General features: G+C 58.8%; 3 protein-coding genes across 3 annotated transcripts; all 3 read right to left on the reverse strand.

Annotated features, from left to right (window-relative positions):
* Window positions 1-2,678: 2,678 nt before the first annotated feature.
* Window positions 2,679-9,610, reverse strand: BESB_024850 (NIMA-related protein kinase NIMA1; the record flags this gene model as incomplete). The annotated part of the gene is made up of 6 exons (XM_029361173.1): window positions 2,679-3,968; window positions 4,369-6,967; window positions 7,314-7,668; window positions 7,946-8,255; window positions 8,653-8,785; window positions 9,354-9,610. 6 exons carry the CDS (start codon window positions 9,608-9,610, stop codon window positions 2,679-2,681), a joined length of 4,944 nt encoding a protein of 1,647 aa, XP_029215528.1.
* Window positions 9,611-13,870: 4,260 nt separating this feature from the next.
* On the reverse strand, window positions 13,871-15,339 carry BESB_024860 (uncharacterized protein; the record flags this gene model as incomplete). Its single annotated transcript, XM_029361174.1, has 4 exons — window positions 13,871-14,372; window positions 14,523-14,713; window positions 14,845-14,991; window positions 15,157-15,339. The coding sequence occupies 4 exons, from the start codon at window positions 15,337-15,339 to the stop codon at window positions 13,871-13,873; spliced, it is 1,023 nt and encodes a 340-aa protein (XP_029215529.1).
* A 2,304-nt stretch (window positions 15,340-17,643) lies between these two features.
* Window positions 17,644-23,210, reverse strand: BESB_024870 (putative histone lysine methyltransferase, SET; the record flags this gene model as incomplete). Its single annotated transcript, XM_029361175.1, has 3 exons — window positions 17,644-19,414; window positions 19,689-19,870; window positions 20,475-23,210. The coding sequence occupies 3 exons, from the start codon at window positions 23,208-23,210 to the stop codon at window positions 17,644-17,646; spliced, it is 4,689 nt and encodes a 1,562-aa protein (XP_029215530.1).
* Between the last annotated feature and the right edge of the window lie 1,327 nt (window positions 23,211-24,537).

The following is a 24,537-nucleotide window of genomic DNA, read 5'->3' on the forward strand; positions in this document are numbered from 1 at the left end:
TTTGGATGCTTCCTTGGCGAATCAGTCCGCTGGAGACAAAATTCTTTCTACGCTGCGAAGTTTCAAGCAGCAGAAAAGAAGAAGGAGACACAAGAGTGGCGCGTTCTCCCTGCCGACGGCAAGGGCTAAAAGCAGCGAGGCGTTTGGCAACGTACTTTCACAGAAGGACTGCTGTATATAAGCCGAGCACGGTCACATCTGCGCAGCGCCCACCTGCATGTAGACGACGCCTCTATTTTTTCGGCCCAGTCAGCTAGGACTACGGACCTTGAGCGCCACAGAGAACAGCACATCGCTATGAACCAAGTGCGCGTGTCGCATGCATTACACGAAAACTTGCTTTCCTTGCGTACATCTTGATGCGAGCTGCTCTGACCAATGGCTGCGGGGCTAACGTGAATCCCTCTACAAATATCCATGCATGCTCCTCTGTAATTTCAACTCTAGCTGCGATTTTTTTGCGCTCTTTTTCCTCCTCTGATGTGTGATATGTGGAAATGCGGCATACAGAGAGGACCGCCAACAGGGACGTAGAAACGCGGCATGCATGCAGAAATCGTGGAGTTTGTACTAAAAGAGAATGCTTTTCAAGCCGCGGCAAGACCTTTTTCACTCTGCCTTTCCAAAAAAGTTACCTCGCAGACCTAAGCGCAGGCAATGATGCCACCAACGTATTGTGAAGGCCGCTAAAAGTGCTGGATGAACCATTTTCTGGTGATTCGAAAGCCTACTACAGCAGGGGTCCCTCGACCTAACTTACTTTGGACGGCCAGGGAGCGAAAAAGCACCCAACTGCGGTGGCTGAGAGATTCTGCTGCATATGAAGTAGTTCACGTTCCGCAGAATATGCCAGCGAGCTGACACACGTACTCTGCATGTCACAGTTCAGGCAAGAAAGACCCCCGCAGAGGAAATATATCGGATGATAATGGCAGGTGACACGCGATAATCGAGCCATTAGTCCCTCAAATCTGAAAGGCTGAAGATGCCAAAGCTGACGCCAGCCGGAGGTCAATGCAAGAAACAGTTATGACGCTTGTGCCTCTTGACGGGAAACAGTATTCGATCTGGGTTGCACGCCCCTTGGTAGCGAGCCTTCCAAAGTACTAGGAATTTTAGATTCTGTAACGTGCCGAGTGGAGTGACGGTATTCACCGCGCGACTTCGGATCGAAAGTGCAGAGCGCTGCCTGAATGGTCGCTTCCGGTGACGAGCCGCGGAAGAAGTTCTCCAACTCGTCTGCACAGAACTACTGCTCATTTGTGCAGCACGCCGACGCACCGCGGAAGCAAACGTCATGTTCATCGCTGCAGTCTCGCGCGATACTGCAGAAAATGGCCATAGAGCGAAGGTGCAGCGTGCGAGGTACTCTATTCCGAAGCAATCCGCTTCACGCTGGCATTCCTGCTCTTGCGGCAACAGACGATAGCTGCTAAGGCGCGCTTTCCAGTTGGAGTCGGCAGTGCGGCCGCAGCAACGACAACCATGAATATGCAGATGTATCTACCTTTCTGTATCTAGGGAGAAAGCGAAGAGAACGGACTGTCGATGTATCCGCGTCGCTGTGCCACAGCTTCCTCCCTTTGAGGAATGAAATGCATTCTTTCTGCTCAGAGTGCACCCATGTATCGTGTGTGATGACGGGGTGGGCGGGAGCGTCGCTTCGACCCTGAAGTGCACCGGCTCGGAAGCTAAAAATACCTTTTTGTAGAGTTCGGGGGGATCGAGAATAGACGTCTCGAAAAACATGACAAAAGCAGCGACAAATCTAACAAGGACTGCGGAAGTAGGGGTACTTCGTCCATGTTGCTCACCCTCCGACCCAACGCCGCTTGCGCTACGAGTGCATGCACGCGCATATGAAATAGAATGACCGCGCGCAGCCAGGTGGCGCTCCCGCGCTCCTCGTGCCCTCCAGATATATATATATATACTACTATATATATATGTACTATACATATATATGTACTGCAAGCTCGGACAGAGAACCACGCGGCGAAGACCCTCGAAAACTAAATAGGGGGGCCGACTCCGAATCGCCCGACAGCGGGTGTCGCTGCGAGGCCGCACACGCCTCATCTGCGCTGGGCGCGCCCTCCCCTAAGCCATGTGGCGCAGGCGGCAGTTCGAACGTAGACTCGGACTCGCATCGCTACCCCCTACGCATTCGGAGCGCTTCACACGCCTCCACCTGACTCTTCTTTCCATTCGTCAGCCCTTAAATGGAAAAATAATCAGACGCACATGCATCCGAAACATACACGGGCTCAACGGGGCATATGGCCCTGTCTATCCTGGGACACCGGAACCGGCAAGACTCGAGAGGATGGGGTCTGCCTGAACCTGCGCGGCATGCATGCGCCGCAAAGGCCTTGCCAAACAAAAACTACTCGAGAAGGCGCACCAGAGTCTTCATCTTAGCCAGTCGGCCGCGCCGACATCGGCGCGGAGTCGCGGTGCAAAGAATCAAGGAATCGACGCGCTGGAAACCGACATTACACGCACCTCCAGCCCCACGTGCGCCATCCGTCATCTGTCGAATGCAGACCCGCTGGGCGTCTTTGCGGCAGGAACCCCTTCCGGTCTGTTCCAAACGTGTTCGCCCCCCTGCCGTGTGTTCGCCTAGTTCGCCTCTTGCCTTCCTCTCTCGGCAATGAACCCCGAAGACCGCGGCGCCTTCATCTGCCCGTCGCCGAAGCCAGAGAGGAGCGAGGACGGAAAGGCCGCTCCTGCGGCGGCATGAGCAGTTTCCAAGTAGTTTCTGGGGGGGCATTGACCCACGAGTGCCCACTTTCTGCGGAGCCTCCTTCTCCGCCCACTTGCGACGGGCCGTCGGGGACTGAAGCAAACGGAGACTCCCGGTACCTCATAGGGGCGCGATCCGCGGACGCGTTGCATAAGAAGTTATCAGAGCGCAGAGCCTCTCCCTTTTTTCCAAGCGAACTCGGATCCGAGAAGCACAAGACGTCGGGCTGCGGCACACAGGGCCCCGCAAAAGGGACGTGCCTGCTGGCCTTGGGCGCGAGGTTCTCTTTGTCCCTGTCTCCTTCTCTCCGTGACAACACTTCAGAGTGGGCCTCAAACGAAAACTGCGATCCCTCCTCGTGACCCGCTCGCGGCGCGAAGGAGAAGCCCGGGGCCTCGAGATCCGCAGCCGGGCTAGTCCGCTCGGGCACCCTCGGTGAGGCTAGGCCCATAGGCCTTGCTTGCCGCATGGAGGGCAGCTCAGCTGTGTTGAAACTCTGTGAGTCTGGCGACGAGTAGACTTGGAAATCTTTGCTCGGGAAGGAGGAGCCGTAACTCGGCGGTACGCTCTCGCGCTTCCGCAGGCCTTTCATCTTTCCCGGCAGCTGCGGGCGGAAGGCGTCCGTTTCTTGAGCACCGAATTCAAACCACCGCTCACTCTTCTTTTGCAAGAGCTTCTCAGTCTGCACGCGCGGCGAGGGATACCCTCCAACCTTCCGCTGAGAAAAACCCGTTAACGACCGTGGAGCTCCCAAGTGCGATTCCGCGTGCGGTGCATGCGCCTCTGACGTCCCACCAAAAAGCGGACTTCTCCCATCGTCTTCGCGCGCATTTCGACCTAGCTGAAACTCTGTCGAAGACCCGAATCGACAGAGGCCCACCTGCCCCTCCAGAGAGTCTCCAGACACCGGCGCGCTCACGCGGCGAGACATGGGCGCGCAGTCGCCCAGAGAGGCCTGGGCTCGTGAGGCCATCGCACCGCCTTCGGTCGCCCCTGCGGGATGGAAGCAGTGCCTTCCCATCGCGGCTCGCTCCGCATACGGGTCTGAGTCTGTCGGCGTCTCATGGAACCCCGCAGACGCGTGGGTAAAGCTTGCGGCCCTGGGGGCGCCCGCGACACCGTCCCCCGCCGGCGCGAGCCGCGGAGAGACAGGTGCGAAACCCGAGGACGTCGTCTGGCTGATCCACTCCGGCTGCGCCTCTTTCCGTTCCATGAAAGGCTGCTGCAGGACAGACAGAAAAAAACAATATGTGATGGCATCGTCACCCCGGCACTCGACAGGCGGTCTAGCGGCACGTAAGACGAAAGCCACACATCCGATGTAAGCGGCGCCTTGCCCAAAGAGTGACTCCACTCGCACCACAAAAGTGCGAAATGAGCTTCGACGTCGCGCATACCGAGACACACGACACATCTCATCGCAGTCAAATAAAAAGGAAGAGGCCAGTGCTGCGCAGCGCGAAACCGGCTCCCCGCCCTGGAGCGGGGGTCGGCGCTGCATTGGGCTCGAGGGCCGGTACGCGCGCGGAGACCAAAAGCTTCGGCTTTCTCGTTGCCATGCGCGTCCCCGTGTGAACTACATAAGTCCTCCTGGCTCTCGCTGCGCGATCAGAGACACCTACCGTTTCGCTCTGCAGAAAGCCGCGCAAGTGGGAGTGTGGAGCCCCTGGCGCGCAGGGGTCCCGGTCGTGGCTGTCTGTTCTGCCGCCGTCTCGTCCGTCCCCCGCGTAGCTCTTTCCGCCTCCAGGTCGCTCCCTCTCTTGAGAGACGCGGAAACCCGAGGAGAGCGCAACGTCGGATGCATGTCGCTCGAAGCCGTCTCCGCGGCCTCTCTCCTCGCCCCCCGCGCCAACCCCACCCCCGGGCCCCGCAGACCCGTAGGGCGGGCGCCCGGAGGAGGTGTGTCCGGCCGAGGCCGGCGGTGGAGCCCAAGCCTGTCGCTCCGAGGGGCGAAGAGACCCCGGGCCCGAGGTCCGCGCGGGCTCCGCGGATCGCGGGAACCGCGGAGAGAGAAGGGTGGGGAGAGACGAGCTGGAGGCGGCGTGCTCTTCTTCGTACTCTCGTCGATGGACAGATGGAAAAGCCGATCCGCGCCGCCCCGGCGCCTGAGGCCCCTGGCTTACCCCCCCCGGCTGCTGGCAGGAGGCAGATGACGCGGGCAGCGACGAGGAAGGGGAGGAACGACTAGAAGAGGAGGGGAAGGCGCTGAGGAGCCCAGAGTGAACAGCGGGCGCGGCGGCCGCCGAAAAAAAAGGTCTCTCGCTGTCACCTCCTTTCCAGGAGCGCGGCGACGGGACAAACCGATCGTAGGCGCTCGACGCCGCAGACGAGGAGGAGGAGGAACTGGGGGCGCCCGGCCCGCGCGCCCGGGTCGAGGCCGGTGCTGAGGGAGGCGAGAAACTTGGGGAAGAGACAGTTGACAGGTCGGTGTATGTCGAGCTCCTGCGCGTGAGCGGCCTGGCAGACAAGAAGGGCGGAGGCAGCGGAGGCGCAGCCGCGTGGCGCTCGCGCGCCTCCTGGGGCGGCGGCCAATACGAGAAACGCCTCGCGTCTTCACCGGCGCCTTCCACCTTTTCTTCTCTCCCCCGTCCTCCGCCGCTTGGGCCTGCAGCTCCCGCGGGCTTGTGGCGGTCGGCGTCCCCGCCGTGGGGCCCCACGTCGCGGAGAGTGCCTGCCTCGGGCAAGTCTCTTGCGTTTCGCTCTGCAGAGAAAAGCGGCGTGTGCGCAGGCCCTGTAGGATGCGGGCTGGCGTGCACCGACAGCATCTCTGCCTCCGCGCCAGCTAGCCAGCCGCCGAAGCCCGGCCGCGCATCGGGCTCGGGAGCCTTTTGCGCGCGAATGCGCGGCGAGATGCCTCCATTTGCCCCCCCGGGAGACGCAGATGGACGGTCTTCGGCAGAGTGCGTTGTCTCGCGCGACAGAGATCGCCGGGCGAGAGACGAAGAGGACGGAGAGACGGATCGCGAGGAAGAAGTCTTGGAGGGCCCGAAAGCCGCCAGAAGGCGTTGGCCGGGCGCCTCCCACGGAGAAGAGGCAGGAGAGTAGAACGAGGCTGGGGGCTCGCTGCAACGCCGCGAAAGGCCTGAGGAACTCGAGGAAGGGACTCCATCCCGAGCGGAAGGCAAAAAAATCGGCTCTCGCTCCTGACTTAGATTCGCTCTTCTCGCCTCCACGAAGGAGGCGACGCCGGCAGAAAGCCGCTGCCCATCAGTCGGCTCCTGCGGCCGCGCCCCGTGGTCCTCGTGGATTCGCCCTGCCCAGCTGCCCTCGTCGAATTCTCTCTTCCGGGTCTCCGCGGACATCGCTCGCTCCCGGGTCTGCGGGGCCCGCCGCTCGGGCTGCAGGCCCACCCCTCCGTCGGGCGCGAGCGTTCGGCTCTCTCTGCCGACAGGCAAAGAAGCGCACGGCGCCCTCGCAGCTCCGCCCACACTCGCGGGGCTGCAGCCGCCGTCGTCGTCTTCTTCCTCCTCTTCAATCGCAGCGAGTGGCGCAGACGGGTCTGACGCAGGCGCCATCGAGCGCACCTCTCGCTCTTGCTGCTGACTCTCGAAGGCCGAGAGTGCGGCGGCCGCTGCAATCGCAGCTGACGCGCGCTTCGTTCGCTCTCGGGCCTTCTCGCACTGCCTCGTCTCCTCGCCCACGGGCCCCTCCAGGGAGGCGGGCGGCGCCGGAGACAGAAAAGGCAGAGGCGGCTGAGGCTGCGCCGCCGGCGGCTCGAAGGAGGGAGACCGAGGATGAGGAGGCGCTGCCCCGCCAAAGTAGACGCCGGCGCGGGCAGCGTTTGCCTGGAACTTCTCCTCTGCGCACGGGGGCGAGGGTGCGTTCTCAGAGGCGCAGGCGCCACCCGCAGCCGCGCCAGAAGGCAAGGAAGTGTATGAGGAAGAACGCGGATACGGATACAGCTGCGCGGGAGAAGCCGCGGCTTCGAGGCCAGGAGACGAAGCAAACGAAGCAGAAGACGGCGGAAGTGCAGGTGACGCAGAAGACTTTACAGATGTGACACTGGGAGAGTGCGAGGTGGCAGACGCAGGCGGCAACCCGCGAGCGGGCGAGGCTTCGCGCGGCGTGCGCGACGCGGAATTTGCAGAGCGATACAGCGGAAGCGGAGTGTACGGACACCCGCGGAAAATCGTGTAGCCCAGGCACTGGAGGGCAGACGGTCTGTTGTTCGGATTCGGCTGCAGCAGGGACGCCATGAGAGCATTTAGCGAATCCGAGAACCTATAAAAACACAGAGAATTCACAGAAATGCACGTGTATTGATGTGGGAGCTCATCACATGAAGCACCAGCATCACGCGAACACGCTTGACACACCCACGTGCGTCCACAGTCGTTTCCGAAGATGTGGCACTTTGCTTTTTCAAAGGCGAGTCACAGGCGCCGAGGAAGGTTGAAAGGGCCAGGCAGACGCCCCAGGCAAGCGGCGTTCTGGGTTAAAACTTCCGCGACAGTTGGCCTAGCTGTGGGGTGGCGCGCGTCGCTCTGAACCCAACTCGACAAACAGCCAGGTTTCTGAAAGGAGATAGGCAAATAGGAAAGGCAAAGCGCATCGCCCGCGGCCTTACCCGGGGATGGGGAGAACGGGCCCGGAGCGGACTCTCTCCTTCAGCTGCGGCATCGTCTGCGCCTGCGCGAACGGCGTCTTTCCTGTGCACATCTCGTAGATGACGCAGCCCAGCGCCCACATGTCGCTCTTGACGTTGTATGTCTTTTGGCCGTCTTCGAGAAGCTCTGGCGACCAGTAGTAGGGCGTGCCGACGCACGAGTGCGCCATCGAGTGCATGTTCAGGTGTCTCGACAGCCCAAAGTCCCCGAGCTTCGCGATGCATCGGGAGGGATCGTCGGGGTACTCCGGATGCGAAGCCAAAAAAATGTTGCAGGGCTTCAAATCGCGATGCAAAACGCGGCGGCGCTCCTGACCTGCGCAGCGAACAGTAGACAGCACACCCAGCGCAGAAGACTATTCCAGGTGGTTCCAGCGTCGCCGCATCGCAACTGAGCACTCGCGAAAATCTACACAACCGAAACATTGCACTCGTTTCACGCCTGACAGCGTCGTTTCCCACCGCAGATCTAAGGAGCCCCTTGATTATTTGAAGACGATTTTGGCAGAAACCGAGTTCCCCAGTGCCTTCTTCTCATTCCCCGCTTCGGACATGTGAAGTCCTGTCCGCATGGTCAAAGCCGATGCACTTACCGACGCCTTCATGGCAGTACGCAAGAGCGTGGATGAGTTGCACGACGACGAGAACGATGCGATCCTGGTCGATGCCTCCGTGGTGTTTGTGGGCGGCCTCGATCTGTTTAGCCAAGTCGCCAGCGTCGCAGTACTCCATCACGATGTACAGACACTGCCGCGAACGGCACACGATGCGATCGTGGTATCGAACAATGTTTGCGTGACGCAACTCCCGCATGACATTGACCTCTGAAACGAGCTGCTTCTTCTCCTTCTCCCGCAGCCCCTTGTAGAAGACGAGCTTCCAGCAGAGGAGGGCGTTGGTCGCCTGAGAAAAACACACACGCAGACTCCGTCTTAAACACGAAAATTCAAAGAGCAGCCCCCTAGTGTAGAGGATCCCCGCCCTGAGAGAGCTCGGCTACCCAAGTCTCGAGTGCTCAACATCCTACACGAGGGGGAATCCGCTGTGACTTCGCGTGACGGGGCCTTCGAGCCCAGAGAGCAAACGTTGGACGGTTGAATGGTGAATCTGTCTCTCCTCCGCCTGTGGAGACTTTTGCAGATCCTTCGGGGGCGAACGGGGCGGGGCCACAGGCGGCAGCGTGGCCCTGAGCATCCAGCCAGTTGGCTGCATGCGGCTCTCGTCCGCCCGTGTGAGACCCCTGCTGTCTCGGTCTTCCACTTGGCCAAGACGCGACGCCCGGGTTTGACAGAATCCTCACTTTGTGGCGAATGATGAAGACCTCTCCGAAGCGACCTGCGCCGATCTGCCGTATCACTTCGTACTGCGAGAGTCGGGCTTCCTCGTCCAACGTAACCGACGACGAGGCAGACGGCGCCCGAGGCGCAGCTCCTCTGCAAAAACCACACGCCGCCGGCACGCACACAAGATGAGTTGCCGGAAGAGGCAAAGAATTTTGCAAAGAAAAGCTGCCACGCACAAGACCGCCGGCCGCCGCAGCACCAGGCAACCCTGCGAAGCGCTACTGGAGCCAGGGCGCAAGGGAGGCACCGCAGGGCACAAACAGAGAGACTTTCAGCGGTACAAAAGCCACATCGAGGGCCGCACCAAAAACAACACCAGGTGTTCCAGTGAGGCGGCATTTATGTGCGGGTGTGCATCAGTGACGCAAGCAGACAGGCGGGAGAGCCGCCGCGAGAGGACGAGGTGGGCTCGAGTTTGTTCCGACGTATTTGCTTCCACGTAGAGACGCTGGAGCCATCCCGGAGGTCGCAAAGAGGTTCCTCACAACCCGCACGATTACACAGCCCTTGGGGCTCGCGTCAGATGACTTGCCGTTGGCACTCACGCAGGCAGCAGATGGAGAAGGCAATAATGTGCTGAGTGAATTGGACCCAGCGAGGCGAAAAAGAAGCGTGTGCCAGCAGTTTGGTGGCGGTGTGCAGAATGACTGGCTCTTACCTAGACGAAGGTTGCGCTGCAGAAGCCGATTGATCATCGTGGGCGACCCTGGTACCCCCCGTGGACGGCACAGTGCTTGTATGCCGCGGAGTCAGGTTGCCTGTGGGTCTCTGGTTTTCGATGTTAGAGTGGTACGCTCCCTCGCCGACATACGGAACAGTCGTCGCCTGTCTGCTGCCGTATTTGCCAACAGGTGTCGGTGGAAGCGGGACAGTAGGAGGCCTGAGCCCGCCGCAGGGCCCCCCGTACTGCTGCATCTTAAGAACGGCACTTTTCCAGGTGTAAATCGCAGATAGCCTTCGCTGTTCAGCAGCACTTTACAGGGAAACAGTTTAGAGGAAGGACCGTATTTCAGACGAGGTACCGGCGCTGCCTGGGACGACCGGTGTGCACGGTTGTCGTCCTCAGTTTCCGCGCGGCGAAGTGAAGGAAAACCAACTTAGCGAATGGCGAAGACAAAAAAGCTTTCAAATCCCGTAACAACTTGAACTCACACAGCAGCTGCAAGATAAACTCTGCAGAAGACACCCCCCGGAAAAGGAGCGCAGCAGGGTCTGTTTCCCTTGGTTTTCACCGTTTCCCACCTCGAATGGATGCATTTTCTTCCGAAAAGATTCTCCATAAAGAGTTTCCAGACTCATGTTCGATGCTTCCTTCGATACTTTCAGTTGTGTTTCGGGGCTACCGGGTCGGGGGAGGGGTATGAATACAGCGTTTTCCCTTCACCTCCAGCAAAGATACACTGGCCCAAGGTATCAGGTAAAGGAAGTAGACGACAAACACTGAGGAAAGCAACCAAGAGCCAGACGGTCCAGACAGTATAACCGCCATAGAGAGCGACAACTACGCAGCCATACAGGCAGACAAATCAGGTGTCCATGGCCGCTGCCGGCAGGACGGACGGGAGTGCCCGCCGGCGGTCGATCCTGGGGCATGTGCAGACAGTGCCGCCAGAGCAAACCAGCGGGAGTTGAAGGAAGGAAATGTGTCAGAAGACGAAGTCTACCCAGGAACAATTATGTTCCAGTGCGTAAAATGTCGGTATCCGAGATCGAAACTTTACAATCCCATCTGAACCACCATCCTGTGGTTGGTGGCTCTACGCTAGCGGGTACGGGAGAGGGGGATGGTGATCGTGCGGCTATGAAAAGGCGAGTCAGTCGGTCTTGTGTGTCGCCAATTCAACGGTGGCTCTGCATCGCGTGAGCCTCTGTCAGTCCAACTTCTTTGATTCAACAGGGTTAATATCGGCTGCTTTGTTGAAAATCGACGCTAAACGGCACTATCGGAGAGCGTGTGCGCCAATCTAGTGCTCAGGCGTCTGATCATCGGCGAGCCCGCCCCCCCCCCCTCCAGTCTCCAGTCTCAGCACAGTCTTGGTTCCGCATCTGTCTTCGGACACCCTGGATGCGTCATCAGTTGCGGTGGATTTTGTGGCTACCCACTCCTGGCGAGGCAACTCCTTCTATTCGTGTGGGTAAGGACCGGCGTGTGTGTTGCCCCAGTAAGCAACCACTCAGGAGGCATTTGTGCACGAAGGCAACTGCCTGTCATGGTATTAAAACCACCAGTAGTGCACGGTATAGCACGAATGTACCAACCACAGAGTAGGTGTGACCCTCGGCAAACCACAAACCTGCGCGGAGGCCAACCATACCGTCAATGGGTCAACAACTCTGTGAGAGCGGAGACCGCTGTAGAAACAAGAGATAACGAAGTTCCTGATGGGCTGCTTATAAGTCTAGGAAGGGGATGCCTCCGATGAAAGTGAACGCCGCATTGGTGTCACCCTTGGATGTCTGGAAGACGGTCGGTCCATGCTCAAGCGAAGCCTGCGGAATGGCGACGGAACACATACCTCTTTCGAGCTTGCATACTCTTTTTTTATTCCCTGTAGAGTCCACAAGGAAGATAACTATGCTCAATTTTTCGTCTCTAGGAGCTTTATACCGTTGGAGTTTCCTGGCACATGCAAGCACTACACGCGGGACGGGAACATAAGTGGGTTCGCACTCACTTCACTTCCAACACTGCGCCGGAAAAACGTCGATCGCCGTAACTTCTTATGGAGCCTTCTGCATGGCGTGCAGTATTCATCTGTCTACGGGTTCACATGGCAACACAGTGACTCACTCTAACCGTTTCTCAGCTGCCTGAATCCTCTCCAGGACGGCGCCGAGCTCAGGTACAACGGTAGTGTGCAGAAAGTGCAGATTTGTCATCAACTATCAGTATTCACACGGGTAGGCACTGGACAGTCAGCAGAAGAGAACGCCTCTTACGACAGGCAAAGTCATTGAGACATCCGCTGTTCGTTTAGTGCCTACATCCATTCTATTGGTGATGCGGGAGTCGCGGCAGCGCGGGGAGCACTCCGTACGAGTGAGTCCCGGTGACAGCTCTTCAAGTTTTCTCGTAGCCGTCTCTATCGAATCCTTAACAGCGTGCGGATCAAGTGCCTGCGAGGGGTGATCGGCTCCACCGCTCTAACGACGGCACGGCGAAGAGTCATCTTATGTGGTTGTCTGGCGACCAGAAAAGTGCGAAGCGCATCCGCTCTTCCCCACCCAGCAGCATCAGAGGTGACGCAGTGCTTGAGCCCCTCTACGAACTCGAGTGCATCGTGCAGTTTTTCATCCACTTGTGCCCGTGCCCCCTGAAGCCGGGATTCAGCGGTCTCCAGGAATCTAACCGAGGCGTTTCCAGACTCATAAAGGGCTTGTTCTAAACCTTCTAGCGTCTTATAAAGCTCGTTAGACGGCAGAAGCGCATAAGCAATCTCCTCGGTTGTGTCTGCGCGGCTATGAATCTCGTGCGGAGACAACAGAATGAAACGGTGCTGCCCACCTTTTCCATTCTCCATGAGAACTGTCCGCAGGGGCAGGACCGCATGCAGAGCCTTGACCGCTGAATCTCTCAGTTGGTCCGCATATCCGTTTAAGCGCGAGCCCCCGTCGACACTTGTGAGAACATACGAGCTTGCAATGACCTATCGGGTTTGATGCGCGTGGGCTTCCCCCCCATTCAGGCTATATAACGTAGCGTATCCCTCTCACATGTTCTAGCTTGCGGCGGATTACAGCGAAGATACCGATAAGATCTAGAGGACTTTCTGCGGAGTCACTAACTATGGCCGTTGCAATCGCACCTACCCGCTTGAAGGGTAGCCGCAGTCGGCGCAGACAGAAGTGTCATGACATGTTTCATATGCGATCCGAGCCCCGAACTGCGAAAAACCCGCCGTCCACGATAGTGCATGTTGCTTGGCAGCTCAACTACAGGGCGCACTTACACAAGAGAATACACCTGCGCAAACTGAACCTTCGCAGACGTTCCCGCCTCGACAAATCGGCCGAGCTGCGGAATTCTGTCTTGCAGCTTTTCAATATTAATTGCAAGTTCTGTTGCGGAGGTAAAAAAGCATGTGTTCAACGTCTTTGTGGGGACGTGGCCTCGACAATCTCACCGGCAAGGGGCTCGAACAAGGGAGACCGGAGAACTGACAACGCCGCGTTCTCGAGTCCCTTGGCTGCAACAAGTTTTTCTGCATAGCAGCAGTCGGAGAAATACAAGGCGGCACCGCACACTGCATACGCTAGAAACCGCATGTTTGTATCATGGCATATCTAAGGGAGGAAAAGCTGCTGACGGTCGCTTGCAGCTCCCGAGGTTCGTTTTTTCACCTGTCTATGATCGGGGCCAGCAGGCCACACAGGCACATCTCAGTGTATGTACAGCAAAAGCGAAGGCAGTAGGCACTTCCTTCAAAAGGTGCATATACTACGCGTCATCCATGCGGTCATCCACACAGCAAACCGAGCAGCGCGTGACTGTCCAAGTGCAATTTCCCGGGACGTTGAAGCACCCCCAGGATATGAGGCGGGGCTTCACTAGCTACCTGGCAGTGCGTGGCGCAGCAATGCAACCTCCTGATGCTGTGGCTCTTCCTGACACTGGCAGTACCGGTCCAGTCTATTCTCCAACACTCCTGACAGCTGAGAAAGACTTTCGACTTAAAGACAGATACCGTCGTTTCTCCTGCTGAAGTGATACTAGCGCGAAGCATCTCTAGCGCTAAATTTAACTTGCTCTGTGCTCCACCGACGAGAGGCCACCAGTATGCGACGGCAGCAAGTCCGGTTAGGATCTAGGAGATTTGCGCGCAGCTGGTAACCGAACTGACTCGCAGCGGCACCACCACACAGGTGGCATCCATCCATGCACTGGCTGCTTCTCGAAGCTGCGGAAGAGAATCACGTAGGCAAAACAGTCTCAGGTACTTGCGACTGCCACTGGGAGCAGGCTACCGCCCAAGAGCTGCTCGATAGCATCACACCGAAGAAGGTAGTTCGCGACCACGAAGGATCCTCCCCAGCAACTAATAAAAAAGAATTCCGCAATATTTTGACAATTTACGGCAGGTTATGCCTCGTTAGACGTTGTGCATTTCACTTGCTACACTTGTAGCCAACGCTGTGCTCGCGCTGTTGTGACAAACAAAACTAGCGCCGCTAAAACTACCGAGCTGCCCCGGGCGCACGCCCTGACGCCGCCTCTCCGTTACGAGGAACTTTCACGGTGCCAAGCAACTCATCGACACTGGAACTCCCACTGATCACCCAGTCTCTTCCCCTCTTTTTTGTCTTCTCATCCGCTGCCGTAGTGGCAGAGACGCGGAATGCATCCGCACGCAGTTTCGTACTCGTGGCGCAGGGGGCCACGACAATTGGGTGAACAATAGTCTTCGCGACATCCGCCGACGGCGCTCTGCCACTTGTCGCTTCAGCACTTTGAGCACTTGTCCCACCAGTCCCACGCTGCTTCTTAGCTCTCTTCTGTGCCGCTTTCTCCTGTGTATACTTTTCAACTCGAGCTTTCACCTTCTCGAGTTCGTCGCCTGTCGGCAGCAGTGGAATTAAGTCTTCAGTAGGATCATACGGCTTCCCGCAGTTCAAGCAAAGTCTCTGACCTGCATGAGAGTCTGAGGTTACATCGCTGGTCGGGTCCGTCTGGCTTGCACTGCCGTCATGCTACAGGGACACACGGACGACAGAGTCGGGAAAGCCATGAATAGCCAGCGACTTCACCTTCCAAATGCAAAACTGCATACAGTGACCGTTTTCCTGCACTACTGCCCATGCAGTGCGACGGAAAGGATCCCTTACCGACTTCACGCGGAACTCCTTGTTGACAGGCGAGGCGGAGGACCCTTGAGCCTTCGAGGCCTGTGCCAGAGCCGCGGCTTGAAGCGCCTTCGCCGAAATGATGCAGCCGCAAGGCCAGATGATAGACGCCTTGATGCCACTACGAATGTCGACGCGGGAAATGGGGCACACCAAGAACTTCGTTGTCTCGTTGATCTGTAGCGAATTATCCAGAGGAGCAGAACGAACGGCGAATAGCCTCACTCAACCGAATAAGCATTACAGAAGAGCACAGCAGTTTGCTGACAGCTCGCGCTGCAAACGATGGCTCTCACTAGAAGCCTTACTTCTGTGTTGCACTGCTTGACGTCTTTCAAAGAAGTGATGTGCTTCATGTGGGGCGGGAGCGCTTTTGCGACAAGTTTATTCAGGACCTCCTCTTTGTTGTACAGCCTGCCCAATCTGCACGTGACTATCGGTGGACGGAGAGGCTCCTGAAAATATTCCACATGAAAGAGAGCGGAATTTGGAAGGCACATGGAGTCTTGCCCTTGGTCATTCAGAAGTAACGATGAACTTTCACCGCTGCAAACTTCGCTCCAAACCCCCGATTTTCCGCCACACAGCGCTCCAACTGTCTAGCAAGAGCGCAATCCTACCTGCGAGAGAGCGCATGTAGACAGCTGTAAGTCTCTGGACTCATTCCGACCGAACCGTTCGTCGCCCTCGCGGACCTGGGTGTTGGGAACGTAGCCCATGCCTCCCAAGTTCCTCAAGAACTTGTACCCTTTTGTCTTGACCATGTCGGCCCGAGTAGGGACGGAGCCACCATCGCCTCCCATTTTGACAGCAAGGACGAAGACGTGATTTACTCAAAAAGTCGTCTTCTTTTCGGCGTCGTCCCCGCGACGGGTCTGTTGCAAGATCCAAAGGGTTGTTCTTGAACACTCCTCCACAACGTCTGGGACGACCTACACCCAGTTCCAATGCCACCCTACGCTCCTGCCTTTTGATGAATCACTATAGGAAAATCAATGTACATCCCAGACGCATCCACCTGGGAAAGGAAGAACGACCGGCAGCACTAACAACAGCCATAGATGCTCCACAAGGCCTACCTGGCACTCTTGCTCCTCGTTGGCCGTCCCATGAAAACGCTGGCACCAACGAAGACAACAGACAATAACCTGTAGAAACGTCTCAACGAAAAAGAATAAGCTTAGTCAGGTTCTCATCTGGCGTCATGTCTCAAAAGAACAGACACGCGCTCGTTACCGCATGCGTGCGGAAAAAATTGCACGGGCATGTCAGCTGTGTTCTCGAACCTTGTCCATGTCACTTCCGAACGGTCCACTATTTCCCTCACCTACCACCTCCATGGCATTTTTTTCCTCGCAAAATGTCGGACTTTACTCATATTTAGCTAGCGCTGTTCCACAATGGAAGGAAAGTGTATTTCATCCGCTAACCTACTCCACTCGCTGCCGCAAGCCTGTCACGAGGCCCACCGTGTAGCGGCAGGTACCTGGAAAACATCGCGCCATGTTCTTCATAGGCTTTTGGGCTACATGGCATGCTTTGCGAGAGAAGCCTTACCAGGCATCCTTGTAAGGCATCCCATAGTTTTCTTTGTATCAACTCACCGACGCACGCGCTCGGGACACGCTCAACTGCCTGTCATTTTCGGATTGAAAAAGGGTGTTGCTTCCAGGTGAGCGGGATTCCACACTGCGCGTGATCCACGGGTGCTCGGCTACATGATGTAGACCCGAACTACGCAAAATTGCTTGAAATGTGTCTCCTCCCGGCTTCCCAGACCGACTCAGACACGACTGAGGTGTGATGCTGTTCTCCTCATCAACAGGCATCCCCAGCGCCGGCATATTCTTATGGCAGCTGACAACTAAGTTTTTTCTCTTCTACTCTCACATTCAAGAGGCGTGGCGAGACAAGTCTTACAGAAGCTATGGTTTCAATACCTTTGGGGAACCACTGCGCGAGTTATGCTGTGACTATGAAATGCTCAGCTTACAAGCACAGTTCATATAGTAGTGAATGCCGCGGATTACGAATCTATAGCTCTAGGCAGGCACATGGGCACCGAGAAGAAAGTGATTTTTGGCGAGCACCCTGGCAACTCACAGTTTCAATATATCTCATCACCGAGAGACTTCTTTCCCTCCGCGAGAGATAGAATATACTGAAGAAAACTAGCAGTGCCCCTGTCGAGGTCTTGCGCTTCTGAAGTGTCACTGATTTTCGCTTTGGAGCCGCGTTATGTGCAAAAAGAATAACCAATTGAGGGCTGCCGTGCCAAAGCTCGCTTTGCTCTTTGACGCCTATACACTACCAACCAACAGCCTTGGGTCACTGCGGTGGTGCCCGCTGTGCCCACGGAAAACAGTACTGCGTTAGTGCTAACTCTCACAGGCAGTTTCTTAGTCGAAAAGTAGAGGTTCGCTCTTTGAATAAGTTTTCCACTCATCGCTGAATTCTGCGCAACTCGGTCAACGCGGGACAGTCTTTGAATCTCATTCAGAAGCTTGAGGCCGAAAGGAACAGCTCTGCGTTTTGCAAGAAACTCCGTGTTACTACACTGCACTGGTTCGAGAAGACACACTTGGCTTGACACTCCGTTCACACACATACATTCTAATCGAGTGAGCCAGCATGCCCTTCGAATCACCGATACACTTCATGCTCCCGTCTTCATAAGGTTCGCTTTTACAAGTTTAGTGACTACCGTAGTGACAGTTTCAACAACAAAGTTTATGCCCTAGTCCACGCATTTCTACTTTCTGGCTCACCCGTGCCTTCGCCCTGACCGCCAGGAAGGCAAGACCGCAGCTCGCCTGCATAGGGGCTCTATACACACGCGCCAGGAGAAGTGCTTTTCGAAATTTCACCCATACACGCTCGACTAGGGGAATCGACAGGATCCTTGTCCAGACAGTCCACGAGAAAAGAGTGTGCGAGAATACCTAAAGAGGGATGGCGCACCTCGGCTCTGATCTGCCCCTTGCTCTGAGAGTATGACTTGAGCCAAGCCGAGGCCGCACGCCAAAATGAACGTGAGAAGAAAATCCTGCCTCACAGACCGCGCGCATGCCTCAGCACTTTTTGCCTCGCGCCATTTCACGCTTTGCTTATTTCTTGGGGGGAAGCTTGGGAGGGCCTTTCTTCCCCGGCAACGGCGGGCCTTTTGCTTTCGCTCCCCCTGGAGGCGGCGGGCCTTTCGCTCCCCCTGGAGGCGGCGGGCCTTTCGCTCCCCCTGGAGGCGGCGGGCCTTTCGCTCCCCCTGGAGGCGGCGGGCCTTTCGCTCCCCCTGGAGGCGGCGGGCCTTTCGCTCCCCCTGGAGGCGGCGGCCCCTTTGCGGGTAGAGACGCTTTCGCGCCTTCTTCCTTCTTTTCTGCCCCCTCCGCGGCCGCAGGGGCCTTGAGGCCTGGCGGCCCTAGTGCCTTTTTCGGATCTTCCTTAGGCGCGCCGGCGGCGGCCTTCGCGTCTGGGGCAGGCGACGCCCCCTTGAGGACAGGGGCGGCCAGCTCGGCTTTTTTCTTCTTTTTGAGAATTTCATCCATCAGCACCCAAGGCGCGTCTCGCTCGAGCTGTTTGCGGCGGCGCTCCACGAGGTCCTGGCGTCGCGGAGTGATTTCTCCGGCACTGCGAATCGCCTCCACGCGCACGCCGCCCGAGCGGAGGAGCTCAACTAACCTAAACACAAGCTGCCCGGCGGCTTTCCACCCCGCTTCGATGTCTTGACGCTCTCTATAGCTCAGCGCCGCCAGCCGCAGCTCGGACTGCGTGACGACGACGTTGCGCAATTGGAAAAAACGCTCCCAGAGGTGGGCGAGGAGCTCCGACGCGGAGAATCCCTTCTTGGTCTGGCGCGCATACGCCTCCTGGTCGCAGTACCGAATCAGGAGCCCGCCGATGCTGTTGGCGGCTTTGAGCCTCTTCAACATCTCCTGAGGGAAGATCAAGAGATCCGGCGACAGCCGCGACACCACTGGAATCCTGTCATCAATGCAGTCTGTGACCTGCAGGTACGCGGGGCTCTTGTTGTAGATATTCGCCGCGAGCGTGCCCGGGTTGAACCCCATGACGACGTTCGCCTCCAGCGTCTGCCGCAGGTCCAGCGGCTCGTACTGGACTTCGAAGTTTCTGCACACGCCGATGGCCAGCGCGTGCAGGACGGTCATTTGGTCTCTCTGTCCCACGACGTTGGCGTCCGCGCCTCGCTCCAGAAGCAGTCGTACCATATCTCTCTGCAGCGCGTACGCGGCAAGCATCAGCGGCGTTTCTCCGCGCTCGGTCTTCGCATTCAGATCCGCCTCGGATTCGCCCGCACTCGCCTTCTCGGCGCCCCCCCGGTAACCGGTGACGTTGGGACACGCCACGCGAGGCGCGAGGAGCTCCTCGACAGTCTGAACGTCTCCACTGTAGCAAGCGAGATGCAAAGGCGTCGCGCCTTCTCCGTTCATGCTCTTGACGCTCCATCCGCTGCGAATCAGCTGCCGGCAGAGCTCGCGCTTCCCCCGCGCGGCGGCAAAGTGTAGCGGGCCGTTCATGCCGAGGATCTGGTGCGTGCAGGCCTTCATGAGCATGTCTTTCCACTTCTTGTACCTGTCCTTCTCGTCGCGCCGCGCACACTCGCGCAGAAAGAGCCGCACAATCTCAGCCTGGTCGCGGTCAGCGCGATCCGCCGCCGCAGAGCGCAGCTGCAGGCGCCGCTGCGAAAGGTCAACACCTCCCTTCGCCTCCTCTTCCACAGCTACCGCGCGGTTCTCCATCTCGACCGCGGCCGCAGAGCCCAGCGCTGGGACCGCGCCTGCTGGCAGAGGCATCGCCGCCATCGCCAGCAGTGGCGTCACCCCCATCTCGTTCCCCCGCAGAAAGTCGAAGCCGACGTCGAGGAGTCTGAACAAAGCGCCACACGCGAGCCAGACGAAACGAACGTGGCGACGGAAATAGGGATGCGTGCGCAACGCGACAGCCCGCACAAAGCGGATGAAACAGGGGCGTATCCAGCTGAACCTATACATCTCTTCCCTCCACACACCATCATCCGTGTCGAAGCATGCAAACCTGACGGCGCATCGCCGCATGCGTGCGGCCTGTACGCTTCGTTCGCCCCCCGGCATCTCAACATTCGTGTCGAGGAAGCAGGACGCGACGAAGTGGCTTCACTCACTTGCGCACGAGGCCCAGACGGGACTGCGAGGCGGCAATGGCCATGATGGAGAGGCCGGAGGCGAGGTGATGGACATGATTGAAGGCCGCGAGGATTTCCATCGACATAGGGCAGTCGAGGCCGAGGCGCGCGATGGTTGCCGCCAATTGGAACGGGTCGGTCTCCACGGCGCGGCGGATCGCCTAGGGAACCGCGAGCGACGCGACAAAAACGCACAGCGAAGAGAAACAAGGTGAAGCCTTTCGTCAGCTACCAAACCTCTCCCTCTCCTACCTTCGCGCTCTTCTGGGCAGCAGTCCAGCCCATTCTCAGGACGGGCCTGCACTCGAGTCTTCTCGCTTTCGGTCTGCCCTTCAGCCCTCCCGCTCTATGCGCCTCGGTCGTTTCTGTGTCTGCCGGTGCTGCCGCCCCTCGCGTTTGCGTTTCGCGGCTCCTCTTGCAGTGCCCCGACACCCGCGGAGTCTGAACGAACCCTCGCCTTTGTCTCGTCGTTCGTCTTTTCCTGGCGTCTGCTGAGGGCGTCCTGCATGCAGACGTCGCGTCGCTTCCCCGCGTCGCACTTCCTTTCGCCTCCGTTCCTTTTCTCCGTTCCCAATCTCTGCTTTCTGTGGTGATTCACCCTTCCCTGTCGTTTTGTTTGACTTGTCTGTCTCACACTTGGCTCCGCGAGACGGCTCCTCCCGCCCCTGCTTTCTTCGCTCGACTTGCATCTGCTATGCGGCGACTCACGCAGGACGCGGGGCCGGTATCTCGTCTGCCGCGAAGAACTCTCTGGATCTCACTTACCTCTTCACTGTCTGTCTGGCGCCCGAGGACCTTCCTGTAGTAGCTGAGGAAGACGCTAAAGGTGGAGACCTTGACGGAGATCATGGCGGGCGGCGTGGCGACTTCGAGCGCCGCGGCATACGTACGCAGCTGCTGGATGGCGGTGAGGGCGACGGTGCTTCGCGGGCCGCAGCACACCGCCGCGTTCCAGAGAGACGCGTACATGGGCTCCAGGACGAGGCCGCTGGGGGGCCCGGCTCCGCGCCGCGTCAGCTTGTCGACCATCGAGGCCGCGAAGGTGATCTGCGCGAGCTTGTTATAGAGGTGAATCTTTTCGCGGTGGCAGATCGGCAGAACGGCCTCGGCCGCAATCACCGCGCGCCGGATGTAGACCAGCGCCTGGGGCACGTCCTGCCGCGGATTCCGCGAGAGGAGCCCCGCCGCGATCACCTCCGCGTTGTAGAGAAGGAAGTGGTTCGGGTGGAGGCGCGAGCTGAACTGGCGAATAATGTCCACGTAGAGCTTCTGCGCAGGCAGCTTCTCGCCCCGCACCAGTCGCCGCTCGGCCTTCTTTGCCAGCTGCGCAACTTCGGCCTCGAGGGCCGCGCAGTGGACTGCGAGGTAGTCCGAGGAATTCCCACACCGACCGCACTGCCAAATTTCCTCCACGCGGCGCCCGCGCCGAGCCCCGCTCTGCTTCCGCGACAGACTGCCGTTGCGCGACGCAGAGCCCTCCGCCCCATCCCCCGCCCCGCCTCCGCCGTCGCCGGAGCCGGCGGCGTCTTCAAGGACGCCGATCCTGCGGGCGACTTCGGCTCCGCCGACTCCGTAGGCCTGCAGGCGCTTCTGGAGCGCGCGGGACTTAAAGGGCGAGCAGTAGCCGCGCAGGCAGACGACGCAGCGGACGCCGCGCAGCATGCGGCCGCCCTCAGAGGGGTCAGAGCAGCGCACGCAGCCGCAGCCAAAGACGCGCGGGAGCGCGTCGACGCCCTTGCGCGCGACGGCTGGCGTGAATAGGTCCTCAACCATGGAGATGCAGAGGCGGCCGCCGACCGGGATATGGCAGAGCGCGCGGACGGAGACGTATCCGTCCTCGTCGAGGCTGTAAGTGCACGTAGGCACGCAGCTGTGATGGAAGTTGGCGAGGACTTGTGAGAAGACGAGGCCGATGCTGGCGTCGGGGTCGCGGCGCTGGACCGCGGAGGAGGGCGACGTGCTGTGCACGAAGGGAGAGTACTGGCTGAGGATGAGCATCACGTCGATCAGCTCCTTCTGCTGCAGGTAGCAGTAGAAGGAGGGCGGGAACTCCTTCTGGATGCGCCGCGCCAGCGTCGACAGCTTCCGGTACAACTCTGGCTGACCAAACTTGACGCTGTCGCTGTACGACTGCAGCTCGCCCACGACCTGGAAGAGCGTGTCCTGCTGCGGAGGGACGACTTGGCGCTCGAGCCCCGCGCGAAGCAGCGCGCGACACACGTGGAAGACCGCTGTCACGCCGAGCCCAGCCTCACGCGCGGCCGCCATGATCATGGGCAGGAGCTGACACTCGAGCGAGTGCACGCGGATGTTCCGCATCAGACACTCCCAGGAGCAAAAGACAAAGGGACAGGTGTGCGGCGAGATCGGGCAAGAGAAGCCGCGGTCGGGGACCCGCCGCTCGCGCAGACAATGGAAACACGTTGTGAAGATGTGACTCCCGCTTCCCTCCAGCGTCACCGGGGTGCTGACGAACGGCAGCTGCCGGCAGACCAACTGCCCCGGCTCGAAGGCCACTTCCGCGATGCACATGGCCTTCTTCTCCTGGCGCACGACGATGAACGGCAAGTTCATCGAGCTGCTGTCGTTGCGCCCCCCGCCGCCGCCCGTGCCCTGCGCGCCGCGGCCTGCGGCGCCACTCTCCCGCATGCCGCGCAGGAATGGCGTGAGAAGCCGCGAAAAGTAGTTCGCTTCTGCGCCGCGGCCGGCGCCCGCGCAGTTGAAGTACGCCAAGCCCCCTGAGTCGAAGAGCGCAGCCTTGTAGACGTGCGGAATGCGTGTCACCTGCGCGAGGCGCAGCTCCTCCACGGCCCGCAGCGACCTGACCACTGTGCGGTCGTCGGGCGAGCAAAACAGCGCGCCCCAATACATTTCTATCGCTTGGTCGTATTTCTTCTGCTGGACATACACCTCCGCCGCGAGGACATACAAGTCCGCGAAGCGCGGGAAGCTGTCAAGGTAAAAGTGCAGCAGCGCCTCGGCGTCGCTGTACTGATGCTTCCCGATGAGCTGCGGCACCGTCGTTCGCAGCACTTCAAGCTCTTCTTCCTGTCTCCTGCGCTCCTCCTCGTGATCGTCTATCGACCGGCCCAGGTCGCGCCGAAGCATGCCCCGGCCGACCGCCGACTGCCCCCCAGGCGAACCCTCATGCGAGGAGTCGTGGGGTGAGGCCTCCACGATCCCCTGCCGCCGGCCGCGGAGCCGCGCGTCGCCCTCTGCGTTCTCCGCGCCCTCGGCGGCAATCTCGAAGCGCCGCGTGGCGGCCTTCGCCGCCACCGGGGACGACGGGGCCTCTTCCCCCGCCGCATCCTGGGAGGCGGGCGCGTCCCCCCGCGCGCCCCGGCCCGCGGCAGCGTCGGGCGACCGCGGCGCGCCTTGCCGACTCAGCTGCAAACGCTGCCGCAGCGCGCGATCTGCCGCCTTGTCGATCTCCGCGAGAGACGTGCCGCTGTCGTCAGCCGGCGTGGCCTGGACGACGCTGCGGAGAAGCGTGTCAAACATCCTGGCGCGGAGTAGGAACGAAGCGCGCGCGCTCAGGCGCCGAAGAACAAGGGTTAACCGCGGCCGAGATAAGGGAGACAGAAACAAACAGCAAGCCAAGACAGAGCCGCCGGGAGGTGGACACGAGGAACCAGCAGAAAGACATAACACTATGCCACGGTTAGGAAAGGGTGGGGAGGAGAAGAGGAGGGGGAGCGGGCGCACCTCTGATGTCTGTAGCGTCGCCTTCGCCAGGGAACGATTAGAGAGTCTAGAGGGCACCGGGGAAAGCAGCGTCGCTCACATGGTGGCGATAAGGCAGGGAGACAGCCAGACCTAGACAAATCCGCCTGCCGAAGAAATGCATATCATACCTTCGAAGTGGCAGGACGAAGCGATTCTGTATAATAGTTTCCAGTAGACTCTTGTCAGGGCCCAAGCTTTCTGTTCCCCCCTGTGCAAAACCGCTGGCATATACCAGCACCACATGCTAGAAAACGTGCCCTCTTTCTGGAGCCACTGAAAGATCCTGTTTCGACGAGTAAGAAATGCAAAAAAACTCTGGCTACCACGACGGTTTCGAATGCGAAACTGCAGAACAAGCGCTGCGACTCGGGTGGCAACGAATGGGACAAACATGCAATACGTGGAATGACAAAACAGATTCAAAACTCATCGAAGGAAGGATATTGAGGGCACGTACGGTACCACCAGGAGTCCCGCCAACTCTGTCGGTGAATCGAGACACCGTCACCGGGGCGGACTTCCCCCACTGAAGACGCGTGGAAAAAAGTTTGCCGTTTGGTCCCTCCAAAGGTCGTCAAGAGGGGCTGGTGAAATTGACAAGACACTCTTTTGAAGGAACTTGAATGAATCGCGCGTTTCTCTCGACAGTGCGGCACACTGCCCGACGGAGAGGCGAAATAAGGCCAGGGCGGACCCGCGTAGGCTTTAAAAAGAAGTAGGTACCGAGCAGAAAAATAGACTGTCACCAGCTGATGCGAACGGGGCATGACAATTTCAAGGCTTTACTGTTTCGCAGTTGCCTTGTGATTGCGTGGACGGAGGGTGGCGCCCTCCAGTGGACGCGGCCATCGGCGGCGGAGCTCGGAACTCGAAGTCAGTTAAGGAAGCCGCCCGAGAAACGCAGAAAAACAACGGAAAGCCTGAAGGATTTTCCCCCGAAAAAGCACACTGGATCGAGAGAAGCGAAAGACAAGTAGCCAGCCTCCTGTTTTTTCAAATGAATCTTACAGCGTAACTGTCTTGCTGAAACACACCGCATGCATGAATGCATATACACGGTGTGCGCCTCAAAAAGCCCCATGTCTCACGCGGGTTCAGGCTC

Source organism: Besnoitia besnoiti, assembly GCF_002563875.1.
Source record: "Besnoitia besnoiti strain Bb-Ger1 chromosome Unknown contig00014, whole genome shotgun sequence".
Taxonomy (NCBI): Eukaryota; Apicomplexa; class Conoidasida; order Eucoccidiorida; family Sarcocystidae; genus Besnoitia; species Besnoitia besnoiti.